The 15145-nt window shown below is 36.2% G+C and overlaps 1 protein-coding gene across 4 annotated transcripts in view; it reads right to left on the bottom strand.

Moving 5' to 3' along the window:
* LOC110093979 (recQ-mediated genome instability protein 1) overlaps positions 1–15145 on the bottom strand; it is a 65951-nt gene that overhangs the window by 43410 nt on the left and 7396 nt on the right. For all 4 annotated transcript variants that reach the window (XM_020819056.2, XM_020819057.2, XM_028693021.1 and 1 more), the window contains exons 3-4: positions 11476–11621; positions 10695–10861 (exon numbers count right to left, since the gene is read on the bottom strand). In XM_020819056.2, the coding sequence (XP_020674715.1) occupies positions 10695–10861; positions 11476–11621 (313 nt within the window). The remainder of the gene's footprint in view (positions 1–10694; positions 10862–11475; positions 11622–15145) is intronic.

Raw genomic sequence — 15145 nt, 5'->3', positions numbered from 1 at the left:
AATACGCTCCTTAATGGCGTTAAATCCTTGAGATTTGAATCAATAGGATATGATCGATAGGGTACAAAGCCCTCTGTTAGCTAAGGTGGATTCAAATTTATCCCCTTAGACAAACACTCCCCCCAGGTCTACAAGGTTCTCTTGGACGAAGCAACCCATGGCTGCCGACAAGGATCCTTCAGTCAGGTTGGGTCGACTACCTCCTCTGATTAAGTAGACCAGGGACCACGATGGCCCGAGATGACGGAACCATGGGATCTTGATCGGGTCCATCATCCATTCCCCCACCATCCGCTTTAAGTGCTAGATGGTGCAATTTCCTATTTTAAATATCAACTATACCCAAATCCAAATCCAGTTTTCAAATCCTCAATAACTAAATTCATGCTGCTACTATATGCCAGATAACACGTATACTCTACGTATCTGATCGATGACTAGCCATAATCGAAAGTTCTCTCTCGTGATCGGGAGGGGTAATTAACAATAGGGGCTTGCGCCTATAGGAAAGAGGAGGCCATGGCCGAATTTTCAGAGCCCACATGTGATATAGCTAAGATTAATCGAATCATTAGAAGCCCATGTGATATAGCATATGGAGATCGTTCTTAAACTACTGTTATTATATGCAGAGTATTTAGTACATGTTTAATGATTAGCCTTTCTCTCTATTGTCCCTGGGAGAGATAATTAACTATAAGGACTTGTGCCTATGAGAAATCTCGAACCAAATCATTGTCCTCAAAAAATGAGGGTGAAATTTTCAAGTAATGTCTTATCTTAAAACTAATCTATCTTCAAAAAAATTTAATCCGAAATATAATTATTTAAAACTCTCCTCAAAAAATATGGAGAGGTGAGGCACGAATTTTTTAAGAACCTAATGGCAACAAGGTAATAAAAGTGAAAAAAAAAAGTGAATGAAGAAATTTTGGGTGATACAATAGTAATATTCAAGAATTTAGTATGAAATATGTAAAATTTTGAGTAGCTATTTGTCATTAGAAGAACCAAAACAAATAACATATAGTGGAGTGGATGAAAATAAATGAGATTCTTAATAAGATGAAATGTTTAGTGTTTTACTAACCCAAACATCCCCATGACAGTGTTACAATCCATAAAATAGAGAGTAAGAGAATCTCAAAACACTCCAACCCAACTGCACATAGCTAAGCAACCGTTTAAAAGAAATGGGATTTGCATCCCTAATCACCCAAAGGAAAAGAGGAAATTATTGATCCAACAACAAACTAAGGTGCCATTTGGGGTCATGTTTACTTTTTGTCTTCTAGTTTTATTTACAACTTATTTTACTTCTTATTTTTATATATGAGACATGAAATAAAATATATTTAGTTTTTTAAGTATTTATCATTAAAATATAGAATACAAATAAAATAACATTGCTTCGAGATGACTGATCATCCATAGTTCGTCCTGTTCGTATTTTATTTATTCCTTCCTCCTTCCCATTTCTCCTTCTCATCTCCCTTAACTTCCCCGTCCTATTCTCCGACAATCATGAGAGGTGGCAAGGTGGTTGATCTGTTGTGCAAAAAGGATAACATTGTTAAAAGCCCTAGCACTTCCTAGCCAGTAATTGGTCTACACATCGCAAGACTAAGCAATCACACAACTATGAAGCTACAAATCATCATCCTTTAAAATGATGAAGTCATTGTCAATGCCCACATCAGTCTCTGCTGCTCATCTTGGTTGCTGACATGATAGCAAAAACGGGATTAGATCTCACCCCACTTGCTTTTTCTCTTAATCTCGATGCATTCATTAAAATCTTAAAGGCAATGATGCTGTTAGCGATGGGGAAAGTCAATTATAGAGGCTGCAATGAAGGTCGAATGTGAAGTCAAGGCTCTTTTAGTGATTGAAGATCCACACTTTTGCTTACCAATTTTTTTTTTTTTTTTAGTTTAGTGTTCGCACAATGCCATTCATTACTTTTCATTGCTTCTTTTATATATCATTTGAAAATATATAACAAATAGTGATAACAAACAAGACCTAGGCATAATATAGTTATAAGAGGGGTAGATGAATAATATTAAAGAAATGGCTCATACATGTTACAATGCACAATATGATGCTCAAGTATTCATTTTATTTAATCTGAAAAACAAAGCAACGTTTTGTTAAATAAAGCACTCATGATTTGTATATTATGCATAAATATATTATGTGCCTACAATACCATTTAAATAACAAATATAAAATACAGCAAATATTTCAAAAAATATAACGAATGCAGCAAAAAAAATAAAACATGGATTATATAACAAATGACTTTAAAATTTACTTAAAATTAAAAAGAAATATGATGTGCAAACTTAATTTGAAGACACTTCTTAAAAGTGAACTAGTAAATTATAACAATTTATGTTGTGCATAAAAAACCAACGAAGGACTAAAAGTAAACTCCACCAAATAGGAGATTTCTTATCTCTTTTGTGAATGGAAAATGTTATTGTCATTTTAATGATGCATAGGATTGCATTAGTGTAAGATTTGAAAAGTTAGTTGCCCATGTGAGACCGTGAGTGAGAATGATCAAAAGGAGAAAAAATAGAGCAAAACCTAAATAGCAAAATATTAGGCCGGCCTTAAGGCCAGCTGAACTGATCCAACCTGGACCAATTCTTTGCTAAAAGAGGAGGGGGCAGAACCATGGGGAAGAGAGAGAGGGGCCAGTTGGATTGATGGGGCCCATAACTTAATTAAACTTGCTTTGGAAGGAAAAAATTTGAATTAGGGGTTGTTTAGGGATTTTGTATTTTTCCTCTTTATTTTAATTAGTTCCTTTGGAAGAATTAGGGTTTTCATCTTGAGTTTGAAATTAAATTTGAGATCTAGAGTTTGTTCCTTTGGGCTCTAGGCTTGGCTAGAGATTTGGAGAGTTGTTTCTTCCTCTCGAATTGAAGAAACTTGTATCGTTTGTTATTTTCCAGCATCGGCTAGTGGAATTCTTCATTTTTCTCTCAGTTTTCTCCATATTTCTTAAGAAGGTTGTTGTACCGTTGTTGTTTTCTGCTTTAATCAGCAATTTTCTTGTTGTTTTTTCAATAATCACGGCTAGTTTTGCTTGCGAACAAGTATTTCACTTAGGGTTGCAAACTAAAGCATTTCCTATCAAATTGGTATCAGAGCGTTGTCTTGGGACCATATGCCGCTGAAATTCAAAAATTTCAGCATAGCAATTTCATCTGGAAGATCTTCTCATAAATCTTAGGAAGAAATATGGTCGGGAAGAAGTTGAAGTTTTGGAAGGAGAAATTGGGCAACTAAATCAGATTTGGAGGGAAAATTTTTTTATTTTCAAAATCAAATTTCAGTCAATAATGAAAGAATGGAAGGAAAATTCATCGTGATGGAAGAGATGTTGAAGAAATTGCTAGAAGTGAAGACCCGGACCAATCCGGCGACATCAGAAGCAAAGGAAACCATCGGCTATAATACCCAAAATTTGGTCAAAGGTAGGCATAGAATTTTCCCTGTGTTTTCACACCATGAAAAACATTAGATATATTTTCATAAAATTCAATATTTAATTTCGAATAATTTTGATATATATATATATATATATATATATATATAAAAGTAATGTCATTAGATGTATATGTATCTTTTAAAGAATTGTTTAATATTATAGTTAATGAATCAGCTAAATAGATGTTACTGTAGCCTCCACTACCATTCCCACTAATCAGGACATGCATTGGCCGGATGGGATCAAGTGGCTGGTAAGCTCTAAAAGGGCATAGTGGAGGGTTAGTGGATATTTAATCATAATATATTAAAGCACTTCTCATTCCCATTTCCCATTTTAATTCCTCCCTACCCGAAATAGAGAATAAGGGAGCTGGAGACTATAGATGGGGAAAAAAGCGTGAAGGCTGAAGGGTTGGAACTGCCGCAAGCTTCTGGGAGAATTCAAATTTTAGGCAATTGCTGAAATCAGGTTAGGAAAGTTGTGAAATCAGTTAAGAAATATTATTGTTTGAGGAAATTGTTGAAATCAAGTTAGGAATTTGCTGAAATCAGGTAAGAGATATAGTTGTTTGCTGAAGGATTTTTGAAGAAGGTTTGTTGAAATCTGTAGGTCTATTGTGGCTGAAAACTACTAAAACTAGTAGAAACAAAAAGGATAAAGGCTGCTGTGATGTGCTGAAAAATCAGTGAAAATGAGGGAATAAAGTTGCTTTTGTGTCATGAAATCAGTGGATAAGCTGAAACAAGTAAAAGTGTTTGTTGAAAGTAAGTATGTTGTTGCTTATTGAAAACAGTAAGGAAGAGGGGTTGTTGTTGAATTCAAATGTGACTAAATGCTGATTGTAAGGAGGGGAAGTGAAGAAAGGAGGATTAGGAGAAGAGATGTCACTTTGGGGTGAATGAAGAGAAACTTCTTTGAGGTACACATATAAGGTTTTCATATAAACTATTATATTATATTTGAATGCAGATTTGAATGATCAAAAATTATACTTTAGATTGTATATAAGAGGAAAGGAGGCAGGGGTACTTTAGGAGAACGAATTGACCCGACTTCCCTAGAGAACGAGTTGAGATACCCAACAATACATAGAAATAATAAAAAATTTATATAATTGCAAATTGATATTTATATTGTTTATGATAGCATTTCTTTCCCATAATAGCATGTATTTCAAATAGTTCAATTGATTCATATGTGAATTACACATTTAGTTTATTCCAATTTATATAATTGTTGGATATGAGTATGAAAATTTATCTAAAATGAAAGAAAGTATAAGTGTTTTTAAGTCATATGTTGGAGGATAAGCCTGCACCAATAAAGTTGAAAGACATGATGAGGTAAGCATATACTCTCAATTCTATAAGTTGGGAATTTGGACCCAACCTTGAATGAGAGAGCAGCTTCAATTTTAAAAGTTGGGAATATAGACTCAACCTTGAATTGGAAGACTAAAAGGGTGTACAAGCTTATAGTCATCATATGACTTGTTTAAAAGTGTTGAATAATTAGTAAGATGAAACGTATTGTTATACATTTCTTATAATTAATATGACTTTCTAAGGTATTCTAACCCTGTTATTATTTAGTTACTCATGTTTATTAATGTTATGTATTTCTTAATGGTTAACAATGTTATTATTATTTCTTATACATTGCTAGTGTATTTCATTAGGTCATAGCTCATTAGCAGTGGTTGTATTGCAAGAAAGGGGAAGGAGCCTGTAGGACACTAAAAGGGTGACTATCTGTCTTTTGGTGTATATATTTTTTTGGGTATGCATAGAGGTTCAAGTGTAAGCTGTACAAAAACTTTTTGATATGTAAGTAAATTTTAAATGTTCTAGTAAAGCTCTGTTTCATATAAGATGTGTATTTGATTTGAGATATGTTATATATGCTTCCTATTATGAAAATCTTGATGAGTTTGGATTACTTGCATTAGGAAAATTTGAATAGACTATTTTTTTACTCATCTAATTCTGATATCAACGTTTCAAAATGGGAGAAAAAAAAAGTTTGTTCAAACTTTCCTTCTCCATTACACTCTAGTTTGCCTATAGAAGGGTAAATTGGGGTGTGACATCGGCGGACATGGAAGAGTGGAAAACCCTAACATGTTTAGGGGAAGGGAAAATCCGGAAGTGGAGATATTGGAGGGGGAAGACGGAATGCCTCCTCTAGAACCACTTTCTAGGGAGGAGATGAGCCCTGGTTTCGAAAGAGGGGCTATATATTTTTTAGGGAGAAGAGAGGATTTCTACCGCAGAGGTGCTAAATTTGAAAGAAAAATAGGAGAATTTGATGAAAGGGTTAGTGATCGCCGGAGGGAAGATCGTGACAACTGGGGAGCACCTCCTCTTCGCGGAATGGGAGGTTATGGAGGATTCAGGGGAAACGGGGGTGACCCAAAGGTGAGGAGCTGAAGATGCTCATTTATGAGAGCAAGGATGGCCATAGTTATATCTACAAGGTGGAACGATACTTCGCCGTCAACGGGGTTTATAGAGGAAGAAAAGCTGACGGCTGCAAACTATGTTTGAAGGGGAAGGCACTTGCATGTTACCAATGTCCAATGGCGAGACATGAGCCAACCCATCTGGAGCTGGAGGGAGTTCAAAGAATGCTTACTAGAATGTTTCCAAACCGGTGGGAGAGGAGGCTTCTATGAGCAATTCTTTGCCTTGACACAGAAGTGGACTGTGGCAGATTACCTTGACAGGTTCGAGTACTTGGCCAACAAATTAGACCGGCTCTTTGAGACTGAGCTAGAAGGAAATTTTATGAAGGGGCTTAAATCAGAGATACTGGTAGCGGTTAGAGCGATGAGGCCAAGAGACCTTGGGAAGGCCATGGAGCTAGCCCAGTTGCTGGAGGATTAGAAGCAACTGGAGAGAGGGCTAAGAAGAGCAACTCGGGGGGGGGGAGAAAAGGGGGGGAGGGGGGGGGGGGGGGGGGGTCGTACATGATGACCGCCACCTTCTTAGCTCCCAAGGGGCCAGCGCCAGGGAGTCTGAAGGAAGTGCCCAAGGAGAGAGCTAGAGGAGGGGGAAATGGGAGAAATTTCAAAAGGCTGGATGAGAAGGAGATACAAGAGAAGATGGCAAAAGGATTGTGTTTTAGAAGCGACGAGAAGTACATTTTAGGGCACAGGTGGGAGCGGATTAGGGATGGAGGAAGAGGAGAAGTTGCATCTGGATATGGCAGAAGTCTCCCTAAACTCAGTGGTGGGATTCACTCTGAATCATACTATGAAGGTGAATGGAGAGATAGCTGATAAAGAGGTGATAGTGCTTATAGATAGTGGGGCAACCCACAATTTCATCTCCACCTAAATTGTTGATCTGCTAGGGTGAAATTAGTGTATACAGGAGACTATGGGGTGATGATGGGTATAGGAAAGGTGGAAATGGATAGAGGAGTTTGTAGGAGAGTGGTGTTAACTATTCAGAGGATAAAGGTGATGGAGGATTTTCTTCCCTTGGAATCGGGAAGTATTAATGTCATTCTGGGGATGAAGTGGCTACAAACCTTGGGAGAGACCAAGGTCAATTGGGAGACACTGAATATGGAACTAGTAGTGGGGGGGAAGAAGATGGTGATTCGGGGTGATGCAGGGCTATCTAAGACTGGAGTATCTCCCAAGTCCCTGATCAGAACTATAGAGGAGGTGGGAGGATGATATTTGGTGGAGTTGCATCGCTTGGAGGGAGTCAGACTGGAGGAGGACGACATTCCCTCTTTAGTGCAGCCACTCATATAGCATTTCAACGAGGTTTTTTAACCTCCCCAAGGGCCACCACCACAAAGGGAGTTAGATCGTGCCATTACTTTGAAGGAAGGGGTGTCACTGATCAGTGTTCGTCCATACCGTTATCCTCATATTCAAAAGGATGAGATTGAGAAGTTGATCCGGGAGATGCTGGAGGCTAACATTATCAGGCCGAGTGTGAGTCCTTTCTCTAGTCCATTCCTACTGGTCAAGAAGAATGATGGGAGCTTGCGGTTCTGTGTAGACTACAAAACTTTAAATAAAAGGACAGTGCCATATAAGTTACCTATTCCTGTCATTGATGAGCTCTTAGATGAATTGTATGGGCTAGTCATGTTTTCCAAGCTGGATTTGAAATAAGGGTACCATCAGATCAGGATGAGAGAGGCAGACATTTCAAAGATAGCTTTCAAGACACATGAAGAGCATTATGAGTTTCTGGTAATGTCATTTGGGCTTACTAACGCCCTCACTACTTCGCAGTCTTTGATGAATATGGTGTTCAGGCAGTACCTCTGGAAGTTTGTTCTGGTGTTTTATGATGACATCCAGGTGTATAGTAAAACTGAGGAAGAGCATCTAGAGCACTTGAAGGTGGTTCTAGGAGTTTTACAGGAGCATCGGGTGAGGGCCAACCTAAAGAAGTGCAGATTCGCCCAGTCCAATGTGGATTATTTAGGACATGTAGTGTCCCAGGAGGGAGTGGCAGCTGATCAAACAAAATTGAGGCAATGTAGAAATGGCCTATGCCTAAGAACCTAAGGGAGTTGAGATGTTTCCTAGGACTAACTGGTGATAGTGACAACTGCATTCATCAGGGGTTGTTAAACTGCATGGGATTCCAGAGTCGATAGTGTATGATCGAGACAATGCTCCTCAACCAATTTTGGAGGGAGCTACTCAAGTTACAGGGCACTATTCTCAAGAGAAGTAATGCCTATCATCCTCAGATAGATGAGCAAATGGAGGTAGTAAACCGAAGTTTGGAGACTTACTTGAGGTGTTTTGCTTCTGAAACACCAAGGAGGTAGGCAAAATGGTTAGCATGAGCTGAGTATTAGTACAATACATTGTATCATTCTGCTTCTCAGATGACCCTCTTCAAAGTGTTGTATGGAAGGGACCCACACTTGGTGCACTTTGGGAAAGGGAGCACACCAATTTTCTCAGTAGATCAGTACTTGGAGGAAAGGGATAAAGTGTTGGAAGAGTTAAAGAAGCATCTGTTGAGGGCACAACAAATTATGAAGAAGCAGGTAGATACAAATAGGAGAGACATACAGTTTGAAGTGGGGGAGAAAGTGTTCTTAAAATTACGACCTTACAGGCAAAGGACAAAGGCCAACAGGAGGAATGAGAAATTAGTCCCAAGGTACTTTGTCCCTATGAATTTTGGACAAGATCGGAGCTGTGGCATACCGTTTGAAGTTACCACCATCCGTCGTCATACACCTAGTTTTCCATGTGTCTCAGTTGAGGAGAGCTCTAGGAGAGCATGCAGTTAGTGAGGAGTTGCCAGCTACACTGACAGAGAAGTTGGAAGTGATCTTAGAACCACTGGAGCTGAGAGGGATAAGATCCAATAAAGAGGGGAATAAAGAAGTGCTTATTAGATGGAGAGACCTGCCCGATTTTGATGCCTCTTGAGAACCTTATGAGAGGGTGAAAGATTAGTTCCCTTTATTTCACCTTTAGGACAATGTGAGTCTTTGGGAGGGGGGGTAATGTTATTAGGCCGACCCTAGGGCCAACTGAATCGGTCCAACCTAGACCGGTTCTTTGCTACAAGAGGGGGCAAAAACATGGGGAAGAGAGAGAGGGGCTGGTTAAAGGGAAGGAGCCTACGACTTAATTAAACTTGCTTTGGGAGGAAAATTTTGAATTAGGGGTTGTTTAGAGATTTTTTATTTGTCCTCTTTATTTTAATGATTTCCTTTGAGAGAATTAGGGTTTTCATCTTGAGTTTGAAATCAAATTTAAAATCTAGGGTTTGTTCCTTTAGGCTCTCGGCTTGGCTAGAGATTTGAAGAGTTGTTTCCTCCACTCAAATTGAAAAAACTTATATCATTTGTTGTTTTCCTGCATTAACTAGTGGAATTCTTCGTTTTTCTCTCAGTTTTCTCCATGTTCTCAAGAAGGTTGATGTATTGTTGTTGTTTTATGTTGTAATCAGCAGTTTTCTTGCTGTTTTTCACCAATCACTATTAGGTTTGCTTGCGATCTCAAGTATTTCCCTTAAGGTTACTTGCGAACTCAAGTATTTCCTATCACAAAAGCAAGAAAAACCGAGAAAACAAGAGTGAGAAAAATAAAAAGACCCAAATGCAAAAGCTATGTATTGATCATGACCAAGCCTTTACTTCACATTCACATGAACTAGAGAGTAGAGACAACCTTTTTTTATGCTTTCGAGCAAACCAACAAGGCAATGAAGCAATAGAATCGATGAGGCACATGTTGAGATCTTAAAGCATGCCCACCCATATTCAAGGATGTTATGTTTCGTCATGCAAAGTATTCCGACCAGCACGATTTGTGCTACCAACTTGCGTCGCAACAAAGCGAGGCACTATATCTCTGCACCACAGTGATTTGTTTCAAAGTGCACCCTTGGCAAAACTACATGCATGCATGAGTCAATGAGTGAATGTTCTGCAAAAAGAATGGAATAAAAGGAGACCTGAGTAGAAAGGTGATATGAACGAAGTAGAAAAATGGTACTGTATTTTGGTCAAAATCCTTAACAAAATATATTTGTTCATTAATTTATAGCCTAGGGCCTAGAATATAATGCATAACAACAATCCAATTGATGAGGTCTTTCCTTTTCTTTTAAGTATTATTTGATCAACATTCACCTATACCTAATGTTTCCCCCATCATTTAATTAAACAAAGCATTAAAGAATGATTGGCATCATCAACATTCAAAGCAGAACAATCTAGAAAAATGCTAGAGAAGTGGGCTAAAAGAGGCAAATTGAATGGTAGAGAAGAAAGAAAATGCACTAGGAAAGTGGAGGGAGGGGGGAAGAGTGAGAGAACACAAACAAAGAGGGAAAGGAAAAAGTAAGAGAAAATGAAAGGAGGAGAGAGAGAGAGAGACTTATTAGTATATTTGTAAAAACTAAACATAAATGCTATCAAATAACATCATAAACAGACAAAACTCCCCAGCACCGTCAAACATATAAAAATTAAGTAAAACCAAAATAATATTTCATGTTTTTCAAAGAAGAAAGAGCACTTATTCTTCTGACATTTGAACAGAAACTGATTTTTCACTGACTAATAGGGTCTTATTTCTGAGTGGATAGATCTCATCTCTTGATTTCTAAATACAATCAATGGCATACACATGAACAACTAGCAATTTTAGTACATAAAGTCATTCTGCAGAAGGGCTCATTACCTTGAACCAGACGGGGGTTGCTAAGAGTAGATGGCATTGAAATATTTGCTCGTGAGACATTATTGCTGATGTAACTTTCTGAACTATTTGTTTCATTATTATTAACAGTATTAGAAGGCCACGCTGCAAGTGTGGCTCTTTGACACAAAGGAAGTAAGGCTTGTTTCCTGTATTGTTGGCAAAAAATCTGATAGTTATGATGGGGGAATAAATTAGAGAAGAGAAAAAGAAATAATAACCACTCACATCTGAATAGATGTTCAAGTGAAATTTCAAACGTTTAAATTTCCCAGGTTTCAAATTAAGGAGAAAAATAATCCATTTCGCATGGATCAAGGAGTTACCATAGAATCCATTCCACATGGATCCAAGAGTTGCTATAGAGTATAGGAATAAAAGGGAAAAGCGATATCCAACAAAATATCAAAAACTAAAAGAGTACAAAATTTACATGTTTACAGAAAATTATAAGCCATAAAGTTGGACAGGTTAACATTCTTCAAAGATGCATGCATCAACTAGTTGACACTATAAGAGAAGGCTGTTAAAATTAAACATAGCTTGTTGGGAAAGCTATAATATCATCAACATTTTACAGCAACAGGTAAAAGAAAAAAATTGGATGATAGCAAATTGCTCTCCGTTACATAGTGCATGATACCATTATGGGTTCACTTGAATAATACCATGATGAATGGAAAAAAAAAACAAAAAATAAAGTGTAGAAGAGCTAATATATGGCATCGGAATCCTACTACAACTAGGTGAAGCTTATACATACCTTTTGCCTCTAGGTGGCTTGTTTACTTCATTAACAAGCCTTTGACGTGCTGCATCTAAATCCTCAACCATCCCTCCAAGAACCTCCACAACTTCAGGAAGAAGTAAAAGAAGACCCCTTCGAATTTGTACATTTCGTATGATAATCTACGGTGTCGCAAGTTCAATACAACTTCACATACTCATTTAAGCAATGCAAAATTTAAACAAAATACAAAACAAGAAAAGGAAGAATCATAGAAGAGTAAGATAAAAACAGAAATGTTGGTTCCTGACAATTTTATCTTATACATGGAAAAAGCTGAAGGTAATTCTTATCCTATTTATAAAAGCCTTAAGCAACCCCTTTGCTCTAAAAAGTGCTTTAAAAAATCAGCTGTAAAAAAGTAAATTAAGGTGAGCTCATTGATAAATGGTGTAACAAAAAAAGAAACAGAAGGGATGCAAATCTCAAAAGTTATACTCATAGAAAGCACAAAACATAAGCACTGAAATGCGTGGATTGACATTCTAAGTCTTGATGATTTCTTTTGTTTGTGTTATTTCATTTTAATACTTGCTCCCTTTAGAGGTATAATTTTTTTCTTGATAAACATATAAATGACAACCTCTATAGAGAACCAGCTGTGTTTTCCTCCTTGATTTGGTTTGGTTCATTATTTTGGTTGTACGAAGGCTCAGTTCACTGTTGGATGGGGGATTTGCATGGGTTCTGCTACTAACTGGATCTCCATGACTAGTGATTTCGTACATGACTTGTGATTTCCATTTTGCTACCACGAGTTGTGATATTCATGTACTATAAAATTATAATTTGTAGTCCCTTATGGCTGGACTTGCCACCTATTGTTGTCGTGGCCTTCGATGATTTCTACAAGCCATGACTTCTCGATGGGGTATACAATGCCAAGCAATCTTATTTTCTGATCTCGAAAAGATTTGTGATATGAGGTCGAACTTGAGGCATATAAAAATAGGCTCATTGATATTCTGTAATGAGTTTATAATGATTTCCTATTTTATTGACTCCTATGATTTCCTCAGATGTGATTCCTTCTAGCATCTTGCAACAGAGTTATTGGAGACTACAAATTTTTATGTTTAAATATCTCCATGTACCGTTTATAAAGTATTTTCAAATTAAAAAATCTAATTTTTTTTTCTAATTATAATGTGAGTTCCTAATAAAGTGTGATTCTTTCATGGTCTTTAATTTCTCGGTGTGATTCTATCAAACAATGATTAAATTATCACGCATTCAAATTTTAACCTATTTTGGTTTTCATCCAAAGGGACAATCAATTGTCTAAATTAAAAGTTTATAAACAGTGATTTAACCTTATATGCTTGACTTTGAGCATTTCATCTTAAATTTAAATATGGAAAACCTAGATCAGACAACTTGCATCAAACTTGATATCAAAGCTTAAGTTTGCATCATCATATCAACTAAAACCAAGTCATAGTACCGGAGAAAATAAATAATACAACACAAGATGCAATTCAAATGAAATCGGTTAAGTTATGGTTCTAAACAACTTCACATAATTACTACATAAGACGAAATGGTATTACTATAATAATAATAATGGAAGTAAAATCTTTAGAAATTTTCAAATTGAATTAATAACTAAAAAAATTTTACTTATATTATAATGTGAGTGATCCCTAAATATTTGAATTTATTCAAACAAAATTATTAGGATATGCTTAATATTAGTGGTCAATTGTTGCTACTGAATAAATCTGGGCTAATATAAAGAAAAATGAATAGAATAATATCATCCAATGAATATAAAAGCTAAGTATATAAGCAATCTAAGAATTGTAAACAATGTGATTACAGTATGATTGAATATTATGTGAGGTTTAAAATCTTGTAGCAATAATATTCATTATAGTGTACTATACTATCATTATATATTTCATTAAAGATATAAAGGAAGAAATATAGGATGAGTTAAGCTAAAATTCACCAAAAATGCAACATGATCTTTTAAACAAAACTTGAGACAATGAGGAATATTACAACTATTTTGTTATTAGAAATACGTCACCTAAGATTAATATGTACATTATCCAACATGTGAAAGCATTCCGTATACGTTATAAGCATACATCTAACACGCATATGCATTATTCAAACGATATGCATGTGAATCATAAATGGTTGAATTAGATCATATTTAAGAAAACAAAATTCATGAATATTCTTTTCAAAATGAATTAGATAAAATAGATTTCTAGTTCCGATATAATTCTACATTTAATTTTGTTAAATCTATATATAACTCTCTACATTAGAATGTATTATCGAACAACAACAACAACAATAAGTCTTTATCCCACTACATGGAGTCAGCTATATGAATCATTTTTCTCTATTGTGTCCAATTAAGAGTTTACTTCTAAAACGTATTATTGAAAATGCAACTAATATTAAGCAAGAGAGAGAATTTGTGTGTACTATCAAATTTGAGCATGACAAAATGTGTACATCTAAATTTCTAATGTACATTAAATATTTTCCTAATAGTGAACCAACGTATACCATGCCTACTAAAGTTAATAAATTAATTAAAGAATCTGATGAATTAACTCAAAATAAAGTTCAGAAAATTAGCTATAAAAACCAAAAAATTTATTAATGATGACAACCTTAAAGAAAACTTGAAATTAAAAACTCTATCTACTCAAACATGAAAGTGCATAATTCATCACAACTAACATTAAGCCATTAAGGCTAATTTTCTTTAAAGTGCTTATAACATCCATATAAATTATCATATTTGTATGGTTTGTTAAATTTTTTATATTTCTTCAACACTGAAGTCACACCTACAAGTCATCCCTAAAGTCACATAGATGCACACACACAAGCCAGTCAAGAATGAAATTATCAATTTTAACCATATTCGAGGGCCTTCAAATTGATTTTGAGCTTATTCGAGGGTCTTCACATTGATTCGAGCTTGATCGAGAGCTTCTTATTTTTAAAACTAAGTTTCTAAATTTAAATTAAAATAATGTGCATTTCTATATTGTGGGCTCCGAAAATTCGGCCCCGGCCTCCGCTCGCTTTTCTGTTTATTCGGCGAGGGGAGTTTTAACGGAATAAGTTCCGGGGTAAATTTTGGAAGGCAGATGGGTTCGTAGATAAGACACTACCCAAAGATTTCGCCCTCATTTTGCGATGACTTCATGATCTGAGTTCTGCTTTCCTATAGGCGCAAGCTCCTATAGTTAATTACCCCTCCCAATAAAGAGAGAACTTTCGATTAAGGCTAGTCGTCGATCAGAATTCAGATACGTAGAGTATACGTGTTAGCTGGCATATAATAGCAACAATGGGTTTGGGATTTGGAAAGTTTGGATATTTGGATGGAGTTGATATTTAAAACAGAAATTGCACCATCTTGCACTTAAAGCGGATGGTGGGGAGAACTTTCGATTAAGGCTAGTCGTCGATCAGAATTCAGATACGTAGAGTATACGTGTTAGCTGGCATATAATAGCAACAATGGGTTTGGGATTTGGAAAGTTTGGATATTTGGATGGAGTTGATATTTAAAACAGAAATTGCACCATCTTGCACTTAAAGCGGATGGTGGGGTAATGGATGATAGAGCCAATCAAGATCCCATGGTTCCGTCGTCCCGGGCCATCGTGGT

The sequence above is a fragment of the Dendrobium catenatum genome, unplaced genomic scaffold, assembly GCF_001605985.2.
Source record: "Dendrobium catenatum unplaced genomic scaffold, ASM160598v2 fragScaff_scaffold_0, whole genome shotgun sequence".
Lineage (NCBI taxonomy): Eukaryota > Viridiplantae > Streptophyta > Magnoliopsida > Asparagales > Orchidaceae > Dendrobium > Dendrobium catenatum.
The sequence above is the reverse complement of the archived record's forward strand: the minus strand, read 5'-3'. Positions and strand labels throughout refer to the sequence as shown.